Below are 24978 nucleotides of genomic sequence, written 5' to 3'. Positions count from 1 at the left end.
CACAGGAGAGTCTCATGGGGCCTGTAGTATCAAAACCCAATTCATGAACTAATCTTTGTAGCCAGATGACTTCACATACTCCATGAGTCATGGCCCTAAATTCTACCTCTGCACTGGATCTAGCTACAACAGGCTGTTTTTTGCTTCTCCATGTGACCAAATTACCTCCCACAAAGGTACAATAGCCAGAGGTAGATCTCATGTCTGTGATGGAGCCAGCCCAATCAACATCAGTAAAACCTTCCACTCTCACGTGGTCATGATTGGCATACAACAGTCCTTTCCCTAGAGATGACTTCAAATATCTGAGAATACGATAGACAACATCCAAGTGGCCACTTTTGGGGGGCATGCATAAATTGGCTCACCACTCCCACTGCATAGGAAATATCTTGGCATGTCATGGAAAGATAAATAAGCTTCCCTACTAATCTCTGGTACTTTCCCGAATCAACAAGAGAGGGACCACAATCTTCTCCTAGTTTGTGGTTCTACTCAATCAGGGAACTTGCTGGTTTGCAGCCTAACATTCCTGTCTCTGTCAACAAGTCAAGGACAAACTTCCTTTGACATATGTTAATCCCTGATGAGGACATCAGCACCATTCCTAAGGATTTAAAAGTATACCAAAGGAGATTGCGTAGGCAGCTACATTTGGGATCGAGCTCCCTTTGGTTGGATGGGGACTTCTTTCGATATGGTTTGTGGTGTTGAAGCTCCTTGATAGTGCTGGCCCAAATTCTCTGCTGGTCCAGATCTGTTTTTGGTTCATATTTGGGTCAATTACTTTGTGTAATTTTTGGTTTGGTTCAATTTGGGTTAGTATTTGGTTCAGTTTTTTTTTTTAGTCTTATGTAATCCAAGCCCCGGCCCAGACCCACTTGGGGTTAATCTTTAAGTTATTTAAGCCATAGTCCAGGCCCAGGCCCACTTGGAACAGATTGTACTTTTTGCTTTTTGGCACTTTCCCCTGGGTTGTTGGACTATGTGCCCAATCAACAGCCTAGTTAGGCCTTTTTTTATTGTTTTGTTTCTATTTAATGGTGTAATAGGCCATTCGGCCAGGAATGTTGAATGAAAAAATGAAAACTTTGTGGACTCTTGAAAGCTCCTCTTCCTTCTTGCGTGAAGCAGTCTTCCCCCCCCCCCCTCTTCATCTCTCTCTCAAGTGGATTAGCATCTTCTTCTCTCCTTCTTTGTTCCGGCAGCACAACAGGTAAGTGATTTCTGTTCTTCCCCCCCCCCCCCTCCTTCTTCTTCCCCTCTTCTCCAGCCAGGCCTGCTCAGTTTTTTTCTTCTTTTTTTTTTTCTGTTTATCACATCACCTACCCTACCCTATTCCCCTACCCAAATGTATGCTCATCACCACCCTTTCCCTCCCTATCATATTTACTAATCAAGAATCTGAAACCCTTTTATTTTCTGACCTGATATGCACTTATACTGCAGTTAGTTTTGGTGCATCTTCTTCATACTTCCTTATGTCTTATTCTCTATTAGAATGCATGCCTAGGACTAGTACAGCATGACTTCTTTTTAGAGTATTGAAAGGTCTCTGCACTTGATTTGGTAATTTATGTATTGTTTCCCCTTCCCCATTTTGCCCATCAAATCTTTGTGGAAATGATGCTATGAGTTCTATTCTGTATTGTTCATTATTGCAGAGACTTTTCAATGTTTTATTCATGCATATGAGTCTGTATATGCTGCTGCTACCCATTTCTGTTACCTGCTGTCCTATGAGTTTTAACCCATTAGTTGTCCTAAGTAGCAACCCATGTAGGAGCCCTAGTTTCTAGGTATCCCCCTGCATCAACTTGGTATCAAAGTTTGTGTTTAAGCTATCTTAGGTTGCTGTTACATTTGGGCAATCTGTCCCACACCTTGCCATAGTTCTGTCCTTTCGGTTCCAGCCTCAATGTGGACAACCTTGAGTACAGCCTTTCCTTTCCTAGGTTGTTGACAGTCTTAATCTAAGTGTTTGATCCCTTGTATGTCCACCAGGAGTGGTAGAACATACCAAAACATGCCAGGCTCCAATAGCTCTACCATTACACCTGAACAATTAGAAAGAATCTTCAAACAGAATGAAGAAACCTTAAGAGTTATCCAAGAAATTTCTGACCAACTTAATGTCGTGGAAACATCCATGCGGCAAGACCACACTGTTCAAGGTAACAGACCTAGACAAGAAGTTCCCCAACAAGAACTTGAAGAACATGATCGTAACATTGATGATCATGATAGGTATGGGGATAACTTCCTAGGCAATGGGCGTGGTCGAGGTAGAGGAAGAGGTCAAGGACCTCAAGGGCATCATTTTCAAAGGAATTATCATCCGCATAGGAATGAGGAATTCTATGAACCCCAAGACCGAGAATTTGACATTAAGAGAATGGTCAAGGTTGAAGCCCCCTCCTATGATGGGCAAATTGATGCCAAAGTCTTGTTGGATTGGATTAGGCAAATGGACAGATATTTTGATTTCTATGAAATGTCCGAGGAAGTTTGCTTCCGATTTGCCAAAATCAAGCTCACAGGAGCAGCCCAAGATTTCTGGACAGAATTAGAATATCGAGAGCAGAACTTAGGAATTGAGCATGTGTCCACATGGGTGGAAATGCAAGAGAGACTCAAAAGTGAGTTTCTGCCTATGACCTATAGGCTTCAACTTCTACATGAGATGAACACCCATAGGCAAGGAAAGTTGTCTGTAACTGAGTACATGAGCAAGTTCAATGAACCGAAAATCAGGAGCCGTACTCGTGAAGATACTGAACAGACCCTTTCCAGGTTCCTTACTGGACTCAATTCAGACATTCGAACACAAATGGCACCACACATGGTTCGAGATGTCCATCAGGCTTTTAGAGTTGCCTTGGAACTTGAGTCATCCATGAGGACCTTTCCTCAAAAGAAGAATTTTCAAAGTGGAGAGTCAAATGCCAAAAAGCCTTTTCAAGGTTCTTCAAGTTTCTCTAAGACAACTGGCAACCCTCCTCGTCAGTTTGAGAACAACAAGGATAAGGGCATTTTGGGTGCAGCACCCAAAAAGAATGGTCAACAACAATGTTTTAAGTGTCAAGGATTTGGCCATTATGTCAGAGACTGCCCCAACAGGAATCTTTACATTGGGAACCAGAATCTTGAAGAGGAAGACCAGAGTGAAAACCAAGATGAGAGTCAGGATGATGAGTTTAAGGATCACAATCCAAATGAGATCATTTCTGATGAGGAACAAGAGGAGAGCAATACCTCCCAATTAGGTGTTGTTCGATGCATGGTCCCACAACCTAAGAGCAACGATGATTGGCGGCGAACCAATATCTTCATCACTTACACTTGTCATCAAGGTAAGAATTGTCGTGTCGCTATTGATAGTGGAAATTGCATGAATATTATTTCTTGAAGTGTGGTGACTAGAATGGGACTCAAACCTCAAGCCCATCCAAAGCCATACAAAGTCGCTTGGGTAGATCAATCTACTATTCCTGTCACCCTTAGGTGTTTAGTCCCTTTGCATTTTGCATGCTATGAGGAGAGATTTTGGTGCGATGTCTTAAAGATGGACGTTGCCCACATCATTTTAGTGTTAGATTTTAGGTTGAAGAAGGAGAAGAGAAGAAAGAGAAGAGAGCAGCCACGGTTTTGGTGTTCAAGTGTTATGTCTCTAACCTAGAGACTAACATGCTTATATTGAAAAGAATAATAAATTACACCTAGGCCCTTGGCCTTATACAAATGACAAAAAATAAGAAAATAATACAAGGGGATATTTACACATATACCCCTGATACAATACATCCATTCTTAACACTCCCCCTCAAGCTGGGTGGTATATGTCATACATACCTAGCTTGTCTAACATAAAACTAAAGTGATTTGAGCCAAGTCCTTTGGTGAAGAAATCAGTCACTTGTTCATTCGTCTTCACAAAGGGAGTACAAATAGCCTTAGAGTCTATTTTCTCCTTAATAAAGTGTCTGTCAACCTCAACATGCTTTGTCTGTCATGTTGAAGCGGGTTGTGAGCAATGCGATGGCTGCCTTGTTGTCGCAATATAGACTCATAGGTTCGCTTGTCTCAAACCCCACCTTCGACAAGCTTCTTCAACCACAAGACTTCACACACACCATGAGCCATGGCTCTAAACTCGCTTCAAGACTTGACCTGCTACTCGGTTGTTTCTTACTCCTCCAGGTGACCAAATTGCCTCCAACAAAGGTACAGATCCGGATGTGGATCTCCTATCGAGATAGACCCAGCCCAATCAACATCTCAGATATACTTCAATTCTCGCTGACCATTCCTAGAGAAGAGAAGACCTTTTCCAGGACATGACTTCAAATACCGAGGATCCTATAAACCGCATCAAGATGTCCCATCTTGGGTGCATGCATAAACCGACTCACTACTCCAACAAAGATAGGTGATGTCGAGTCGGGTGAGTGAGAGGTAGATAAGTTTACCTACTAGCCTCTGATACTTTTCAGCATCCACCAAAGGTTCACCACAATCTTCCCCTAGTTTGTGGTTTTGCTCAATAGGGGAGGAGATTGGTTTGCATCCTAAATAGCCTGTCTCCTTAAGTAGATCAAGAACAAACTTCCTTTGGCAAACATTGATCCCTTGCTTAGATCTTGAAACTTCAATCCCCAGAAAATACTTCAATAGACCAAGATCTTTGATCTCAAACTGCCGAGCCAAATAAAGCTTAAGCTTTGAGATTTCAGCTTCACTGTTTCCCGTGACCACAATGTCATCAACATAAATAATGAGAGCTGTAATAATGCTGCCCTTCCTCTGTATAAAAAATGTGTGGTCAGCTTGACTTTGAGTGTAGCCATTCTGTAGGAGGGCTTGTCTGAACCTCTCAAACCAAGCCTTAAGAGACTGTTTGAGTCCATAGAGAGCCTTCCTAAGTCGACACACTTTCCCATTATCACCAGGATGCTTGAACCCAGGAGGAGAGTACATATATACTTCTTCTTCTAGGTCACCATGTAAGAATGCATTCTTCACATCAAGTTGGTACAATGGTCAATCAAGATTTGCAGTCATTGAGAGAAGTACACGGATGGAGTTATGCTTGGCCACTGGAGCAAAGGTTTCCTGATAGTCAATGCCATACACCTATGTATACCCCTTGGCGACAAGGCTTGCCTTATACCTTTCCACAGTACCATCAGACTTGAACTTGACTGTGAATACCATCTGCACCCAACCGGGATTCTCCCTTTAGGGAGTTCAACAAGATCTCAAGTGTGATTCTTCTCAAGAGCCAACATCTCTGTGTTCATTGCTTCTCTCCTTTTTGGATCTGCCATAGCCTCTGTTACATTCTTGGGAATAGAGATGGATGAGATAGCCACAGTAAAGGCTTTACCTGTAAGGGAGATAGAATCATAGGAAACAAACTTGGCAATAGGATTAGTGCATGCCCGAGTTCCCTTTCGTTGAGCAATAGGAAGATCTAAGTCTGAGAATGGAGAATTAGAGGAAGGTATACCTGTCTCAACTGATGAAGGCTCAGGATGAGGAGACGAAGAAGGATTTTGGCAGGTCTTCTTTATAGGAAGCCATGAAGGAGGATTTCTCCTATCCTTCGTATACACCAATAACTCCCCCTGTTCTCTGTTTTCCTGTGCACTAGGAGGCTCCCCCTCAACAACAATATCCACAGAATTTTTCTTCCCTTTGTCAAGCTGGAAAGGAGAAATAGGAACAAGAGAGGAGAAAGGAAATGACACAAACTCGGGAACCTCTTCACCTTCAACTCCACCACCACACTCTCCCTGAAGAGGGGACTGAAAATACGGAATGTTTTCAAAGAAATGAACATCCTTGGAGAGGAGCCACCGACGGGTAAGAGGATGATAGCATTTATACCCCTTTAAGGTGGAGGAATACCCAAGAAAGATGCACTTCAGGGCCTTAGGATCCAATTTAGTGCGGGTAGATTTGCTAATATGGACATAGCAAATACACCCAAACACCCTTGGAGGGAGAGAAAAAGAAGAGGACCTTGAAGGCAAGAGATCAAGAGGAACCTGGAAGGTCAAGACACTAGAAGGCATGTGATTAATAAGAAATACAACAGTGAGTAAAGCATCAGACCAAAAAGTTTTTAGAACATGCATGGTAAACCAAAGTGATCTAGCCACTTCAAGGAGATGGCGATTTTTTCTTTCAGCCACCCCATTTTGTTGAGGGGTATCAACACAAGCCACCTGATGAATAATGTCATGGTCAGAAAAAAAGGTTTCCAAACCACTATACATATACTCCCCACCTTTATCTAAGCAGACAATTTGGATCCGAGTTTGAAATTGGGTATATACTAACTCATAAAAGTTTGTAAATGCAACATGGACATCACTCTTATGTTTCAAAAGAAAAACCCAAGTAACCCGAGAAAAGTCATCAATAAAAGAAACAAAGTAGCGGAAGCCACGCAAAGAAGTAACAGGGGAGGGCCCCCAAACATCAGTATGGATACGATGAAAAGGTGAAGTAGATCTATTACCATTAGATGCATAAACTGTTTTACAACTTTTGGCAAATAGACAAGGTTCACAATGAAAAACATGCGAGACAGGAAAAGAAGTAAACAAATGTGGCAACTGTTTCCTCATAACAAAAAAGGAGGGGTGCCCCAAGCGACGGTGCCATAGCAGAATATCCTCCTGAGTACGTCCACCTTCTTGCCCACAAACATAGGACTGAGCTTGCAGAACAGGGGAAGTACCAGTCTCCAAAACATACAAGCCATTAGCTTCACGACCACTGCCAATCACCCTCTTCGTCACCAAATCCTGAAAAAAACAATGGGTAGGAAAGAAGGTGACAAAGCAGTTCAAAGATCTAGTCGATTGACTAACAGAAAGAAGGTTAGTGTCAAAGTTGGGAACATGAAAAACAGACTTCAAGGGTAAAAAAGGTGCAACCTAGATATCTCCCTTACCAGAAATAGAAGAGAAGGTACCATCAGCAATTTTTACCTTATCTTTCCCAGAACAAACAGAATAGGAATTATACAGCTGTGACCTACCAGTCATATGATCTATGGCACCTGAGTCAATGACCCAAGAGGTGAGGCCGGAGGAGGAAGCCTACAGTGCAGTGGAAGAACCGGTGGCAGAGGAACCTGAGGACGTGGCAGAGGAACCATCCAAATGAGCCACAATCCAGCGAAATGCAGCAATGTCCTCCTTGGAAAGAGAGGATTCATCAAATTCAACAACTCCAACATGAGCCTTAGGCCCTTTCTTCCGCTGTCCTCGCCCTCCAGATGAACCAGCAGGGGGCTTCCCATGGAGATCCCAGCAAAAATCCTTAGTATGCCCATTCTTGCCACAATGGTCACATAGGAATCAACCCTTCACAGCTCCCTTAGCAACCCCTTTATTGGCCCCCTTGGTGGAGTCCTGAGGGGGAGTGGAAGAAACAAGTGCAGAGTGCTCAACAGTGGGAGCAGTCCCCATAGCACCCCTACGGGTCTCCTCACTCTGTAGATATCCACACACCTCCTCCAGTGAGGGAAGACTTGGACGGCCAAGGATTTGCACCCTAAGAGGCTCAAAATCAGCATTAAGACCTCCAAGAAGAAATAAGACCCTCTCTCTCTCAAACAACCGATGCACCTTGACCTCATCGTCAAGGCATAACTGGAGATCTCTATAATGGTCATACTCTTCCCACAGGCCCACAACAAGGCTATAGTATTCAGAGATACTTCTCTCACCCTGGCGCAAGCTGACAATCTGTTGGAGAAGTTGGTACACCTTAGTAGAGTCCCCAACCCGATCAAAAATACAGGTCACACTATCCCAAATGTCCTTGGCAGTCTCCTTGCCCATAAATCTTCTTCCAATCTCAGGCTTCATGGAGAAAAGAAGCTAGGCCATCACCAAGGAATTCTCAGAGTCCCACTTGGGATTCCCTTGCTCGGTCGGAAGAGGGGCTTGTATACTACCATTGATGTAACCCATCTTTCCCCTACACCGGAGAATCAATTTCATGGATCGGGACCAATCCAAATAGTTGTGGTTCTCAAGTTTGGCAATAGGGAGTTGGATATTGGGACTCTCAAAGGAGGAAGGAAGAAATGGGGTTGTTTGGGCTGTGTCTACAAGAGGCAGGGGTGTTGCAGCATCTTTGTCACCCATTTTGACCTTTAATCAAACACTTGATAGGCCCAAATAACAAATATCTCAACCACAACAACAGTCCCACAAATACAGCAATAGAAAACCAGGAAAAACAGAGATAAATAGCCTGAAAATAGGCCTTTAAATCCCTAAAAACTGATCAAACAACCACGGAGTAAGGATGAGTATTGTTCCTTACCAAAAAACGATTCAAATAGACCAAAGAAACTGGTCAAACAAGAACCTATTGAAGCAACAAGAGCCAAAAACCACTGCAGTTGGCGGAAAACAGAGGCAGAACAGCCTGGCCGAGATTCCCTTCTACTCCTTGGGTGCTTCCAAGAGATGTGGGAGGACACAATGAGAAGAAACAAGACCTCCACACGAAACTAGAGCACTTGGTTGCTTAGTATTTGGACTGCAGACAAGAGAGAAACAGGTCTGAGAAGGTATGCTATTTGTCTTCACAGAGACTGTTCTTCACCTTCCAAACAATCTTCGATCACCTTCAAACTCCAGGAGCAAACAGCTCTGATACCATGTTAGATTTTAGGTTGAAGAAGGAGAAGAGAAGAAAGAGAAGAGAGCAGCCACGGTTTTGGTGTTCAGTGTTATGTCTCTAACCTAGAGACTAACATGCTTATATTGAAAAGAATAGTAAATTACACCTAGGCCCTTGGCCTTATACAAATGACAAAAAATAAGAAAATAATACAAGGGGATATTTACACATATACCCCTGATACAATACAGCCATTCTTAACATTTAGGGAGACCTTGGTTGTATGACCGAGATGTCACAAACTATGGGAAGTCTAACACCTGTGTCTTTGAATTTAAAGGGAAAAAGATTAGACTGACACCTAGTACACCTAAGGAAGTAAAGGTCGCACTTTCATGAAGATTATGAATCAAATGCTTCAACCATTCATTGGCAAATTCTTAGTGGTATACTTTGATGACATCCTCATCTATAGTAACACCACGTCTTCCCACTTGGATCAATTACAACAAGTTTTTAGGATGCTACTAAAGGCTAAACTTTATGTCAATCTCAAGAAATGCACCTTCATGAGTAATCAAGTTATCTTCTTAGGATTTGTTGTGTCAGCTCAAGGAGTAGCTGCTGATCCTGAGAAAGTCAGAGCAATTGTTGAATGGCCCGAGTCTACCAATGTTCACGAGGTGCGAAGCTTTCACGGCTTAGCCACCTTCTACAGAAGGTTCATTTATCGTTTTAGTTCCATCATGTCTCCTGTCACAAATTGCACGAAAATGAAGGAGTTCCAATGGACTAAAAACGCTGCCAAGGCCTTTATGGAGATAAAGAAATTGATGACGGAAGTACCAGTCTTACATCTCCCAGATTTCTCCAAAGTTTTTGAAGTCAATTGTGACGCATCTGGTGTCGGAATAGGTGGTGTCTTAGGACAAGAAGGGCACCCAGTTGCTTATTTCAGTGAAAAGCTAAATGAGGCCAAGCAACGCTATTCCACATATGACAAAGAATTCTATGCGGTTGTGCAATCCCTGCGCTATTGGAGACATTATTTGTTACCATAAGAGGTCGTGTTGTTTTCAAATCACTAGGCCTTGAAATACCTAAGTGCCCAGAAAAAGCTCAATCAAAGGCACACTAAGTGGGTCGAATCTCTTGAAGAGTACACCTTTGTACTCAAGCACAAACCTGGTGTTTGGAACACTGCAGCAGATGCGTTGAGGCGAGTCAATATCTTATTCAAGCACATGAGTGCTAGGCATTGAACTAATGTTTTGCTCTAAACAATGAGCATTGAGGTAGTAGGGTTTGAGCGAATCAAGGACCAGTATCCCACTTGTCCTGATTTTAATGAGATTTTCACTTTAGTGAATCAAGATTCTCCTATTGCTCGTTCGGATTTCCTGCTAAAGGATGGGTTTCTGTTTAAAAGTGTCAAACTATGCATTCCCAGGACATCACTTTGGGATTATTTGATTTGGGAATTGATTGTTGGAGGAGTCGTTGGACATTTTGGTCAAGACAAGACCACTACTCTTGCTGAAGCTAGGTTCTTTTGGCCCGGTTTAAAAAGGGATGTCTCTTGAATTGTGAGTCAGTGTCACACATGCCAGTCTGCCAAGCAACAAAAGAAGAACACTGGCTTGTACACTCTCCTTCCTGTGCCACATGCTCCATGGCAAGACCTTAGCATGGACTTCGTGCTTGGTCTTCCCAAAACTTCAAAGGGACATGACCCTATCTTTGTGGTTGTGGATAGGTTTTCAAAAATGCCACATTTCATCCCATGTTCAAAAATTGTTGATGCATCCAATGTGGCCAAACTTTTTTTCAATGAGGCCGTCAAGTATCATGGTCTGCCTTTAACCATAGTGTATGATAGGGATGTCAAATTTACAAGCCACTTTTGGTGAACCTTATGGCGGATGATGGGTACTAAACTCCGTTTCTCCACTGCGTTCCATCCCTAGACTGATGGTCAAACTGAAGTCATCAATTGGAGTCTCGGAAATTTGTTACGTTGTTTGGTTGGAGAATACCTTTAGAGTTGGGACAGAATCCTCACCCAAGCAGAGTTTGCTTTTAATAGCTCTAAGAATAGGACTACTGGTATGTCTCCTTTTGAGGTCTGTCCAGGTTACCAACCCAGGACACCCATTGATCTTATCCCAGCCATGTCTAGCTCTAGAACCTCCCCGTTAGCCGAGTCTTTTGCACAGCATATACATGACTTACACGCAGGTATAAGGTAGTGAATTGCGTTGAGTAATGACCAATACAAGTCCTGGGCTGATGTGCGTCGATGACCATAAACATTTGAGGAAGGTGATATGGTGATGGTGAGAATCAAGCCACAAAGATTCTCCAAAGGAAAAGCGAGCAAATTGCATGCTCGTAGTGCAGGTCCATTCAAAATTCTCAAAAGGGTAAGTGCTAATGCTTATGTCTTGGAATTACCTTCTGATATGGGAATCAGTAACATTTTCAATGTTGAGGATCTTGCTCCTTACCACAGCACCTCTACTGATATTACTTTTTACCCCGATGACCTTATGGACTTCTCGTTTGTTGTTGATACTTCAACCCATGCATCTCCATTTTCATCCATATCCATACCTTTGCCTCCTGTGCCCGACATTGTTAAAGGAAAAGAAGAGATTGAAGATATCCTCGATGAAAGAGTTGTTTCTTCACGTGATGGAGGAACTCGAGAGTTCTTGGTTAAATGGCGAAATCGTCCGAAAATTGATTGCACCTGGCTTCCTATTGATGAGTTTAGATAGCTTAATCCTAACATGCTTGAGCACTATTTGAGTTCTTATTCACCAGAGGTGAATTCTTCAAAGCCCTGAGAGTTGATGGGGACATCAGCCCCATTCCTAAGCATAGTTCAAGAACTCGCGAGATCTCGCCGAGTTTCTCGGTTTTTGGAAAAGTCGAGACGAGACTGCCTACGAGTCTCAAAAGTGCAATATCTCAGCGAGATCTCGGATCTCGGTTGGATATTGGTTTCGACCCATTATTTTAACCCACCTACCACTTAAATACCTTACCTGATTGGACAAAACTCGACATATCTCGGCAAGATCTCGGTGAGATCTCGGGTCCAGATCTTGGGTTGACCCAAAGTTGAGGCTTCGAATTGAAAAAAAAAAAAATGCACCAACTCGGCGAGATCTCGACTCGTCTCGGTTTTCCAAGAGTCGAGTTGGTACCGAGACCCGAGTTTTAGTACCTTGTTCCTAAGGATTTAAAGGTATACCAAAGGAGATCGCTTAGGTAGCTACATTTGGGATCGAGCTCCCTTTGGTTGGACGGGGACTTCTTTCGATATGGTTTGTGGTGCTGAAGCTCCTTGATAGTGCTGGCCCAAACTCTCTGCTGGTCCAGATCTGTTTTTTGTTCTATTTGGGTTAATTACTTTGTGTAATTTTTGGTTTGGTTCAGTTTATGGTTTGGTTCAATTTGGGTCAATATTTGGTTCAGTTTTTTTTTAGTCTTATGTAATCCAAGCCCAGGCCCAGGCCCAGACCCACTTGGGGTTAATCTTTAAGTTGTTTAAGCCATAGTCCAGGCCCAGGCCCACTTAGGATAGATTGTACTTTTTGCTTTTGGCACTTTCCCCTAGGCTGTTGGACTGTGTGCCCAATCAACAGCCTAGTTAGGCCTTTTTTTTATTGTTTTGTTTCTACTTAAAGGTGTAATAGGCCATTCAGCCAAGAATGTTGAATGAAAAAATGAAAACTTTTTGGACTCTTGAAAGCTCCTCTTCCTTCTTGCGTGAAGCAGTCTTCCCCCCCCCCCCTTCATCTCTCTCTCAAGTGGATTAGCATCTTCTTCTTCTCTCCTTCTCTGTTCCGGCAACACAACAGGTAAGTGATTTCTATTCTTCCCCCCCCCCCCCCTCCTTCCTCTTCCCCTCTACTCCAGCCAGGCCTGCTCAGTTTTTTTCTTCTTTTTTTTCTGTTTATCACATCACCTACCCTACCCAAATGCATGCTCATCACCACCCTTCCCCTCCTTGTCATATTTACTAATCAAGAATCTGGAACCCTTTTATTTTCTGACCTGATATGCACTTATACTGCAGTTAGTTTTGGTGCATCTTCTTCATACTTCCTTATGTCTTATTCTCTATTGGAATGCATGCCTAGGACTAGTACAGCATGAATTCTTTTTAGAGCATTGAAAGGTCTCTGCACTTGATTTGGTAATTTATGTATTATTTCCCCTTCCCCATTTTGCCTATCAAATGTTTGTGGAAACGATGCTATGAGTTTTATTCTATATTGTTCATTATTGCACAGACTGTTCAATGTTTTATTCATGCATATGAGTCTGTATGCTGCTGTTGCTACCCATTCTGTTACCTGCTGTCCTATGAGTTTTAACCCATTAGTTGTCCTAAGTAGCAACCCCCTAGTTTCTAGGTATCCCCGTGCATCAATTCCTCTCTTGGACCTTAATACTTCAATCCCTAAGAAGTACTTCAAGGAGCCCAGATCTTTGATTTCAAACTGGTCAGCCAAGTAGATCTTCAGTTTATCTATCTCAGTTGTATCATCTCCAATGACAACAATGTCATCAACGTAGACAATAAGGGCTGTAATGGTACCATTCCCCCGTTTGGTAAAGAGAGTGTGATCTGCTTGACTCTGGGAATACCCATTCTTCAGAATAGCCTGCCGGTAGCGCTCAAACCATGCCTTTGGTAACTATTTGAGACCATGTAGTGCCTTTTTGAGAAGACACACTTTCCCTTCAGCTGAAGGTATGTTAAAACCCAGTGGAGTTTGCATGTACACTTCCTCTTCCAAGTCACCATGAAGGAAGGAATTCTTGACATCTAACTGATATAATGGTCAATCTTTATTGGCAACCAAAGATAGAAGAACTCTTATAGAGTTGTGTTTAGCCACAGGAGCAAATGTCTCCTGATAGTCAATTCCATAGCTTGACTGCACCCCTTAGCCACCAACCTTGCCTTGTATCTCTCAACAGTACCATCAGATTTATACTTAATTGTGTAGACCCATCTACAGCCAACTAGGACACGTCCCCTGGGAAGATCCACCAATTGCCAAGTACCATTCTTCTCAAGAGCCATCATCTCCTCAGACATAGCTTGTCTCCACTTTGGGTCAGACATGGCATCAATAACATTCTTGGGAATAGAAGCAGTAGAGAGAGCAGTAATAAAGGTAAAATCTGTAGGAGAAAGAGCATCATAGGAAACAAACTGGGCTATAGGATTAGTACAAGCTCTTTTCCCTTTTCGAACTGCAATAGGAAGGTCTAAATCAGATGGAGGAGAATGGATGTCACCTGATTGAGAAGGATGAAGCTCAAGATGTGGATCTGGTTCCAAAGAGGACTCTCGGCAGGTCTTCTTTCCTTTATTATGCAAGCCTTCACCTCTTTTGTATTTAATGTGGCAATCCTTCTCCTTAACAGAACCACTTTCAACCAATTCTGTATTCACTTCTAATTGATCATCAGTATCAAACTATCAACCACATCCGCAGTCTTGTGTTAGCCAATGTCAAGCATAGAAGGAGAGATAGGGAGAGGAGAATAAAGAAAATCAGCAGCCTGTTCACTTCCACAATTCTCCCCCTGAAGAGGATGCTGAGAAGGGGCAAAGAAGGGGATAGATTCAAGAAAGGTGACATCTTTGGAGAGAAGAGACCGACGAGAAGAAGGATGATAGCACTTGTAGCCTTTGGAAGTAGAAGAGTACCCAAGGAAAAGACACTTGAGAGCTTTGGGATCAAGTTTAGCGTGATGGGGTTTGTTAATATACACATAACAAACACAGCCAAAGACCTTAGGGGGAAGAGGGAAAGCAGAAACTTGTGGAGATAAGGTTTCAAACGGAGACTTGGAACCAAGGAGTTTATTAGGCATGCAATTGATGAGAAACGAAGCAGTGAGAAGGGCTTCAGATCAGAAGGTATTAGGAACATGCATGCCAAAGAGAAGACTCCGAGTAACCTCCAATAAATGACGATTTTTCCTCTCAGCTACCCCATTTTGTTGGGGGTGTGTCAACACACGCTAGCTGATGGATAATGCCATGGTCAGTAAAAAAGGTTTGGAGGCCACCAAACATGTACTCCCCCCCCCCTTATCAGAACAAACAATTTTGATCCGAGAATCAAACTGAGTAAGAATCATTTGATAAAAAATTTTAAATGCATCACAGACAGCACTTTTATGCTTCATAGGAACAGTCCAAGTAGCACGAGAGAAATCATCAACAAATGAAATAAAGTACCGATAGCCAAATAAGGAAGTAGTGGGGGCAGGTCCCCAAACATCAGTATGCAAAATATGGAAAAGAGAAGTAGATCTATTACCAGCTATACATGGTTGATATTCCCTGGGAAAAAAGTTTAAGGATATATAAACAGAAATCATAATCTGAGGCTTCTTCTTCAACTCTACACAAATTCACTAGTAAAGGGCTCTTTATCCACTTTCATCATATTCTCCAGGGGATTCTACTTGAATTTTGGAAACAACTTATCATTAGACAATGGTGGTGTGGGGGTCCATACAAATGGATTCCTTTGCACAAGATCCCATTGCAATTAGTTGTGAGTTGTGAGACCCGCCAATTAGTATGAAGTTTGGTACATGGAATCTCTTCCTATAATCCTAGCCAGTATCCTAGTTGGTAAATTAATTAGTGCATAATATATGGCAAATTATCATTGTCTCAAAGGTCTGTTATTTTTTCCAAGGGTTTTCTTTCCCGTTGTTATGCCTCATAAAGTATAACACCTTACTATTTGTCACATGGCAGTACATGAGTTAGTCCATATGATAGAGGGCCAAACAAGCATCTCATTGGTACAATTTCAGCTTAAAACGAGTAAATTAGGAAGTAGCTAAAATTATAAAAGATGCAATTTTGTATTTTATATTCATTTCCATTTGATGATTCTTTTTTAATCTTCCTTTGATTCTCGATCAACGTCTTCTTCTGCAGCAAACAAGGTCTCTTCATCCGGAAAGTCGGTCTAACATGGAGTTAGAGAAGGAGGACAGGAAACATCCTCCGATGCTGACGTTGATGGCGACCTAGCCGCTGCTCCTCCAACTCCATGTGAGCCGTTGCCAGCTTCTCTGGCCATTAAAGCTCCCCTTCTTAGCTGCAACCCCTCTATGCAGTCAAAAAACCATCCCGCCAGCTCCACAAAAAAACTTCCCTTGACCTCTCACTAGCCCCGACAACCCCCTGTCACTTCCACTTCCACTTTCCCCCACCGTCGAGTCTCTCTCTCCCTTTCACCTAACCCTAGTCGATTCCAAAACAGAAACCCCCCTGCTCAAGGTTCCCTTTAGTCACTCCCTTCAACAGTGACTCCCCCCTCATCTCTTCCCCCAATTAACCCCACCCTTATTGGTCCTTCGATCCCTTCACCCAACCCAACCACTCTCCCGATCCAACTGTCTATCCCTTTTAACCCCACCTGTCCCATCACTCGCCTCTCCAAACATAACCTCTCCTACCCCACCCAAACCCTCTCCCTTAATCTTACCCCCTTTAACCTAACCTAACCCGGTTCTGCACTAAAACCCACCATCCCTCCCCTCACCCTTCTCGGCCACCTGCTCACCCTGGTTCCCTAGATGCTTGCATTACTAGCACTTTGCCCCCTTCCTCCGAGGTCCACTCTCCTCTCCTCTGGGAGTATCGTCACCGCCACAAAAGCACCCCATCGTCTTCCTACCTCCGCTTCTCAGAGCATTTGTTGCAACCCTCCCCCCTCTTCCCTTCCATGATCCCTTGGACCATTTGGAACGGCCGAAGCCTTAATGCCTTGGCAAAACAAGCTTACATCCGTGCCCGCCTTAATCTCCCAAGTCCTCCCTTTCCTTGGAAAGCATAATCTTGGAGCCCAATGCCTCTCGTATAGCCTCCCTCCATCGCCCCCTCCTGGTCCTTTCTTACCAATTACCCCCACTCTCCTACCAGTCGCATCTGGGTTCTTTGGAACCCCTCCAAGCTTCTTATCTCCATTTCCTCCTCCTCCTCCCAATTCATTCATCTCAATATCTCCTATCCCAATGGCAAGCATCTCTTCTTCTTCACCTTTGTCTATGCCCACAATTGTGCCTCTAACAGAATACCCCTTTGGGATGCCCTTCGGTCTCTTGCCCTCCTTATAGACTCCTCCCCATGGGAAGTTGGAGGTAATTTCAACGTTGTCCATGCCAGGCATTAAAAGCTTGGTGGTTCCCCCATTGACCTCCATGTTGTCGAAGCATTCAATAACTGACTTGATGATTGTGGTCTAAATGACCTTAAATGGTCTGGTGCTACTTTTTCTTGGCACAACAAACGGCCTAGCCCTGGCAGAGAAGCTTGCAAAGTTGACAGGGCCTTGTCAATGAGTCTTGGTTTACCTCCTTCTCCTCCTCTTTCGCCTCCTTTGACCACCCTGGCATCTTCGACCACACTCCCCTTTCTCTTTTTGTCCTCCCCTATGTCTCCTTTGGTCCCAAACCGTTTAAATACTTTGACATGTCTAACCACCATGACTTCCTTGACATTGACAAAGCTGTTTGGGATATCCCGGTTCACTCGTTCTCCTCCCCCCTTATAGCCTTCTCTAAAAATCTAAAAAATGTCAAATCCTCTCTCAAGTCTTAAAACCTCTCCTCCTTTGGTAACATCTCCTCTTGCAAAGACAAACTTGCCTCCATCTAATCCAGACTTCAAGAGGACCCCCTCAACCCCTCCCTTGCTGAAGAAGAAAAGCTTTCTTTCTTGGACCTCTCCTCTGACCTCTCCCAAGAAAAAAGCTTCCTCAAACAAAAATCCCGCATCAAATGGCTTGAACTTAGAGACTCCAACTCGACTTATTTCCACCGTTCTCCTAAGGCCAGAACCAATTCCAATTCCATCCTCTCACTCACTTCTAGCACTGTTCCATCCTCACCTCAGTTGATGACATTAAAGCTAAAGCCGCCTCCTACTTCTCTGGCAACCTCTCCCCTCCTTCCTCCCCCCTACCCCCTACCTCGAGGACCTTTTCAACAAATTCGTTCCCGATCATTTCATCCCCCTTCTTACTTCCATACCTCCCGAAGATGAGATCCTTATGGTTATTCGCTCCCTCCCCAACAAAGCCCCAAGCCCTGATGGTTTTAGAATGGGTTTTTTCCTCTCCTGCTGGGACATCATCAAGGATGACCTCCTCCTTACAATCAAAAGCTTCTTCTTCAACCCCAACCAACATCAACCACACTTTCCTTTGCTTTGTCCCCCAAAAAAGTCGGTGCTTCCTCAATGGCTGACATCAAGCCGCCTATAAATTCATCGCCAAATTCTTGGCGAACCACCTCCAGCTTGTTGTAGACTCCCTAGTCCGCCCCAACCAATCTGCCTTCATTGTTGATCGCAACATAGCTGATAACATGATTCTTTGCCAGGAGATTGTCCGTGGGACTTCATCACCTTAACTCTCCTCCACATGTCCTCCACCCCCCCCCCCTTTGTTCATTGGATCCATTCCTACATCTCCAACCCCCGCTTCTCTGTCCTCGTCAATGGTAGCCCGGCGGGGTATTTCCCCTCCTCCACCATAATCCACCAAGGCTGTCCCCTTTCCCCTTTCCTCTTTTGCTTAGCCCTTGAAGTCCTCCCCCACAACATCCAATCCAAAACCGACCTCCACCTTATCTCCCCTATCCCCAAATGCAAGCCTACCAACCTTACTCACCTTGCCTTCGCCGATGACCTCTCCAAGGCTGCCCCCTATCCATTGAGTCCATCATGTCCTCCCTTCACCTTTTCCAAAACCTTTCAGGTCTGACATCAACCTTCTTAAATCCTGCATTTTTCTCCTAGGAGTCTCTGAAGCCACCAAAGCCCACCTCTTACACAATTACACCTCACCGGGTTTTCCTTGGGTACCCTCCCTGTTAGATACCTTGGCCTCCCACTTCCCATCATTGCTCTCCCCCTCCCCCCATTTTGGACCTATTGTGCAAAAGGTTGCAGCTCTGGAAAGCTAAACTTCTATCTTATACAGGTCATTTAGAGCTTACTAGATCAATTCTCCAATTCTATATCTACTGTACGGAGTGTTTGGTCTCCTCAAGGCCACCATCAAAGCCCCCAAGTCCATCATGTGCTCATTTCTTTTGAAAGACGTTCCTCCACCCCTTGAGCTGGTCTACTATTTGCCTTCCAAGTTCGAAGGGGGTCTTAGGCTGAGAAGAATCAAAGATGTCAACCTTGCTGGTTCCCTCAAGCTGATCTGGAAGCTGGCTACTAAGAAAGACAATATCTAGACATCATGGGTCTATGTTGGTCTTCTTTGCAGAGACTCTACTTGGCCCATTAGCTCCTCCACCGACACTTCTTGGGTTTGGCATAGAATTCTTCAAGTCAGCCATATAGCCATTGATGCTATAAGTTCTAGGGTCGCTGATGGCATGTCCACCTCTCTTTGGCTCAACAAGTGACACACCCTTCCGGTTTTCTCTCTCATGTGATCTGGCCTAGAGAGATTTACTCATCCGGGCTTAAAAAGGAGACCTAGTTACTTCCATCATCTCCAGTGTCACCTGGTCCCCCCCCCCTCCTACCCTCCGCTTTTGAACATTTGAAGCACCCTCCCCCCATCCCCCCCAGTCATCGAGGTAGAGGAGATATTGTTCTTTGGCTCCCCTCTGCAACAGGCACTTTCAGCTCCCATTCTGCTTGAGACCTTGCGAGGCACAGAGGTCCTACCTCCCTTTGGCACAAGATTGTTTCATTCAAAGACCACATCCCCCGCCACAGCTTCACTACCTGGAGAGCTCTCTCCAACTGCCTCCCCACTTAGGCTTTCCTCATCCGCCACCACATCCAGGTCTCCCCTTCTTGCTGCCTTTGTTGGAATGGCCATGAGGACACGAACCACCTCTTCTTTCCTTACCGCTTTGCCGCGCTATTTGGAAGAAACTTCTCTCATTCATTGCTGGCCTGACAGAAGAAGAGGTTCCTCTCCAAAGAGAATGGCTCTGGATCGACATGACTTTTGGAGGGAAGACTATTTGTGACACCACAGGGAAGCTCGCCTTTTATGTTGCTATCTCTCGCATTTGGATGGATCTCAACTTTCGGAGATGGACTCCAAATTCCCATCCTTTTGACAAGAGTTGGAACGCCATCTCCTTTGAGGTTTCCACCAAGCTAGCCTCGTTATCCCTCAAACCTATAAGGGATTCCCCAAGGACCAGGCTCACTGTTGTCTCCTGGGGTCTCCCCATTTCCCTCTTGCAGCCGGCTCCCCCTTAGCCTACACTCGCTTTTGTTTTTCTTTTGTTTGCTTGCCCGAGGGCATGTATATTCTTTCTTTTCTTCTTTGTAATATAATTTTTATTCATCCAAAAAAAAAAACTCATATCTTTCTTTGAAAAGGAGAAAAAAAAACAGCCTATATTCAGAAGGGAGATAAAGAGAAAGTGAGAGAGAGCGTACCTCACGAATCTGTTTTTGCAATCGCAGAGAGAGAGCTTTCTCCGAACAAAATATCCTAATTGGTTCTGGTGAAAATTTATGCCCTATTATCAAAGCAGTAATTTATACTCTATGCTTTATTATCAAAATATCTGTAGGGGAAAAAGTGAGCAACAAAATTAGTATAAAAAAACTCACTCCAATGCAAACCAAGAGAGAGAGACAGACAGACAGACGGACCGACAGAGGGAGGGGGTTGGGGTGAAAAATGTCCAAGAGAAGGGTCTAAATTGATGCTAGTGTTCATTTTATGTTTGTTCCACGTCTACCCTTGATCAATAAATGCTATTGCCTCTCTTGTCTATTCCCCTATTTACCTACCAACTTAAATAGAGTATAGGACAGCCCTAGGCGACGACTTTGCCTTCCCGGAAGAAGAATAGCCCCGCTCTCTAGCCAACTGATCCTGTTGATCATAAAACTGGGATGGAACACGTCACATTATAGGTAAATGATCCAAGGTGTCCTCTAATCCATCACCTTATTACATAAGAGCAAAAGGATTAATTCTAATAATCTCAAATGTCTGAAATGTGCAGCAATCAGGAGAGCATTAAACATCTGATTTTCAAATGCCATTACAGGTAAGAAGCCTGGAATATCATTAAATACAGCAAGGACATCACAACACCTGTGGGATATTCATGTTGAGTGGATTAAAGAAAATATGCAGCAATGGGTATTAAGCATAAGAAAACACTATGCAAAAATTTCTTTCTATGCATCATGGTCGCTGTGCAAAGCTCGAAATGAGACGACCTTCATAGGGAATACAGCAGGAATAATATGGAAGTCATTGTAGTAGATAGTGTGATGACAAAGAAGATACTCTAGACTGACCTTTTGGGCACTGTGCATAACATTAACTGTTTAATTACAGTAAGTCAGTAACTGCATAAAGTCATGGAAGCAGTCACCACAAGCCTAATCCAATGGCTCTTGTAATCCCATTCATTTCAAATCAAAGTACAAGAAAACAAAATTCAATCAGTAGATTACTTGAATTAAAATCCTAATATGTTAAGGTCAAGTTCCATCCCACAGATCATAGGAGCTTTGATATGGACGCAGGCTGTATTCTACAAACCCATAAAATCTTAGGAAAATTACAAGATTACTGAAAATTGCATTTTGGTTACCAAATTACCCATCTAATCTTTGGTTTAACCAAATTACCTAAAAATAAGATGGGTATTACAAAACTACACAAAACAGTGTCCTTCCTTCATCAAAAAAAGGCGTACCCAGTGCACAAGGCTCACGCCATTGAGGGGTCTGGGGAGGGTCATAATGTATGAAGATTGTAGCCTTACCCCTGCTTTTGCAGAGAGGCTGTTTCCAGACTCGAACCCGTGACCACTTGGTCACAATGGAGCAGTGTCCTTCCTTCATCATATACATTTTTTTTTTTACAATTTTGCCCCTATCCTGGCCATCTCCGGTGACTTCAAGCCTCTCAAACTCTCGTTACTTCTTACAAACTCTTTGCTTTTCAACCAATCATGAATCCCCACTTCTACTGGAAAGAGTACCTGTTCTCTTACTCTTCATTCTCTTAAAAAGTTTTTTCATTAACCTCCGAGCCTTCCACTTCTTCCCCACTCTTGCAAGGGTATCACTGATAAAAATAAGAGTACTTTTACGTGGAATAAACCCTTTCTCGTTCATCACTTCGAAAAGCATGTTTGCTTCAGCACGATATGATACTCTTAGATTTGACAATTCAACTTGACCAGCTAGTTTGCAGAATCCACTGATTAGTATATCATAAGTTGAAGAATTAGGTGATACCCCCCTGATTTGCATCTCATTCAGAAGCTCTCTAGCTTGATCCATCTTCCCCACCTTTGCAAAATCACTAATAAGTACATTGTAGGTACCAGTTTTGGGAATGAATCCCTTTGATACCATCTCACAGTACAGCATTATAGATTTCTTCTTATTTCCTTTCTTCCCGTGGCCTGAAACCAAAATGTCATATGTAGATGCATCGGGCACCAAGCCTCTTTTCTTCATCTCATCAACTAGTTCATCAGCCTCTACCATCAAACCACCAGTAGAAAGCCCCTGCAGAAGCGTGTTGTAGGTGGTCACATCTGGAGAAATTCCCTCAACCAACATTTCAGAATACATAGTAAGCGCTCTCTCCAGATGGCTACTTTTGCAATATCCATGTATAAGAGCATTATATGTAGTAGTATCTGCAGCAATTCCCCTTGATATCATATCTGATAGTACAAAACTAGCTTTCCTTGTCATCCCTAGATTACCTAAGATAGTGAGGAATGTGTTATAAACAGTACGATTAGGTGTAAGTCCCACAGCTATGAGCAATTCATGCATTTGAAATACTGACGCAATATTACTCTTAGAACATGCACTAAGCAATAATCTATGAGTAACTGCGTCTGGGGAAAATCCTGAAATCACCAATTCATTCAACAAATCCATTGCTGTCTGCATTTCACCGGCCTTGCAGAACTCTCTTAATAGGTTGTTACAAGTGGTTGAATGGGGCACTAACCCATAACTCTTCATTTCATTCCAGAGTTGGAGAGCATTCTTTAAGTTTCCCTCTTTGCAGTATGCATTGATCATGATGTTGAATGTAGCACGGTCAGGAGCTAAGCCCATCTGTCTTATTCCTGTATAAATTGATTGTGCTTCTGCAGATTTGCCAAGCCTTAAGAGACCATTGATGAAGACATTGAACGCCACGATATCAAACCCTTGATGTTTTTCAGTCATTTCTTGGGCAATTTTAAGAGCAGCAGACTCATTTCCTGCCTTAAATAAGCCATCCATTAGTGAAGTGTAGTTAACACAGTCCGGTGATACACCCCTCTGCATCATATCTTTAAACAACGTCTCTGCTTCCTCCAGGCGTCCTTCTTTCCTAAAGCTATTTAAGAAAGCCTCAAGTATGAAAGTGTTTGCCTCCAAACCTCTACTTGTCATTTCCTTATAAAGGTTTAATGCCATTTCCTGTCTACCCACCCTAATGTGGCCATCAATCAATGTACCATAAGTGAAAACATTTGGCAAGACCTTTCGATCCACCATCTTCGTCAAAACATCAACAGCTTCATCAAGCATTCCCCTTTTAGAGTAGCCATTAATAATAGACGAATATATAATAACATTTGGAGCCATGTTTTTCTTCTCCATTTCTTGGACTGCAGATTCAGCACCCTTCATGTCACCTGCCCTGCAACGTCCATCAATCAACACAGAATAGGTGATATAATTTGGGGCAAGATTGAGCTCGAACAGCAATTGGAATACATTCTCTGCCTCATCAACCTTTCCAACCTTGAAAAGTCCATCCATCAAAGTATTACACACTACCAAATCAAAGACAATTCCCCGAACCAACATTTCTTTCCACAGGAGGAAAACTTCAACAGCATTCCCAGCTTTAAAGAAGGAATTAATTAGAATAGAATAAGAGATCTGATTAGGAGTCACACCCATCTCTTCCATCTCCCTTAATAGTACCATGCCTTCAGCAAGCCTCTCACTTTTGCAAAGGCCATATAGAATGGAACTGTAAGTAATTACATCAGGCATGAAACCACTCTTAACCATCTCCTCATACAAAGTAAGTGCTTCTTCAAGCCCTTCCTGCTTACAGTATCCACTGATAAGTGTGGTGTATGTAATAAGGTTTGGCTCCAAACCTGAGCCATCTACTTCATTATCCTCTGTTGTTCTATGATCCTGATGAACAGTATCATTTTCTAAAAATCGAACATTCCTACAACCAAAAATTTTATTCATGAGATTTTTTGCCTCAACAAAATCCCCAGTGGCAGAAAAACCATTGATTAATGTGTTATAACTAACGATGTCTGGCCAGATACCCTCCCTTCTCATAGTCTCCATCAACCCGAGAGCTCTACTAATGTCTCCATTTTTACAGTAACCGTCAATCAATGTGTTAAAACATACAATATCTCGATCAATACACGCATTATGAAAGTCATTCATCAGCAATTCTGCATTGCTTAATGAACCAATTTGGCAAAACCCCTTGACCAAGATATTACAAGTAGAAGAATCAATCTCAATACACTTCTTCATCATTTCTGACAACAACCCAACAGCCTGTTCCACATTTCCTTCATTGCAGAGCCCCCAGATGACAGTATTAAAGCTAACATTGTCAACGTCTGCTGCGGTTCTAAGCAAATCTAAAGCCATCCTGAACCTACCCACTTTGCATAAACAGTGCAGTAATAAGTTGTAAGTGAAAACATTCGGAAATACCCCACAAGATAGCATTTCTGAATACACAACCCATACCTGAGAAATCAAACCAGAACTATTGAATTTGAATAGCAGTCGATTCCATGCGTGTAAATCTGGATTGAGCCCATTATTTCTCATTGAAACAAATGCTTCTGATGCTTCTGTAAATCTACGGCAGGTCAAGTAAGTCTCTATTAGTATGCAGAACAAAGACGCATAGAAATCGATTTTTGAAGGTGAGATCTTCTTCTGTAAGAGTTGGTGGGCATTCTTGAAACCAGTATTCAATGAAACAGGTGGAAATGGAACTTGGAGAATGAGATTTTCATTGGGTTTTGAGTCTGAAGGATTGTTTGTTTGATCTGATGAGAAATTTAAGGAGGGGAACAATAGACGAAGAGAAATTGGGGGAGCATATGGGCTGAAGGAAGCACAGTTCGTTATTCGCTTAAAAGCTCTCATGCCACGAAGCAAAAGGATTGGTTACTACCTTGCTTTCTAAGGTTAAGAATTTAGAACTTCGTTTTGAATCGGTAAAGCAACGATTTTAGTGGCAG

The 24978-nt window shown here is 43.0% G+C and overlaps 1 protein-coding gene across 1 annotated transcript; it reads right to left on the bottom strand.

Annotated features, from left to right (window-relative positions):
- Positions 1-21649: 21649 nt before the first annotated feature.
- On the bottom strand, positions 21650-24978 carry LOC122666747 (pentatricopeptide repeat-containing protein At5g14770, mitochondrial-like). Its single transcript, XM_043862809.1, has one exon. It carries the CDS (start codon positions 24881-24883, stop codon positions 21671-21673), a length of 3213 nt encoding a protein of 1070 aa, XP_043718744.1. The 5' UTR covers positions 24884-24978; the 3' UTR covers positions 21650-21670.

The sequence above is a fragment of the Telopea speciosissima genome, chromosome 7 (assembly GCF_018873765.1).
Source record: "Telopea speciosissima isolate NSW1024214 ecotype Mountain lineage chromosome 7, Tspe_v1, whole genome shotgun sequence".
NCBI classification, from domain to species: domain Eukaryota; kingdom Viridiplantae; phylum Streptophyta; class Magnoliopsida; order Proteales; family Proteaceae; genus Telopea; species Telopea speciosissima.
This window is presented reverse-complemented; position numbering and strand designations above follow the sequence as displayed.

What these genes read in the sequence shown, in the direction of transcription:
- LOC122666747 (XM_043862809.1), bottom strand. Translation starts at nt 24,883, where the DNA reads ATGAGAGCTTTTAAGCGAATAACGAACTGTGCTTCCTTCAGCCCATAT.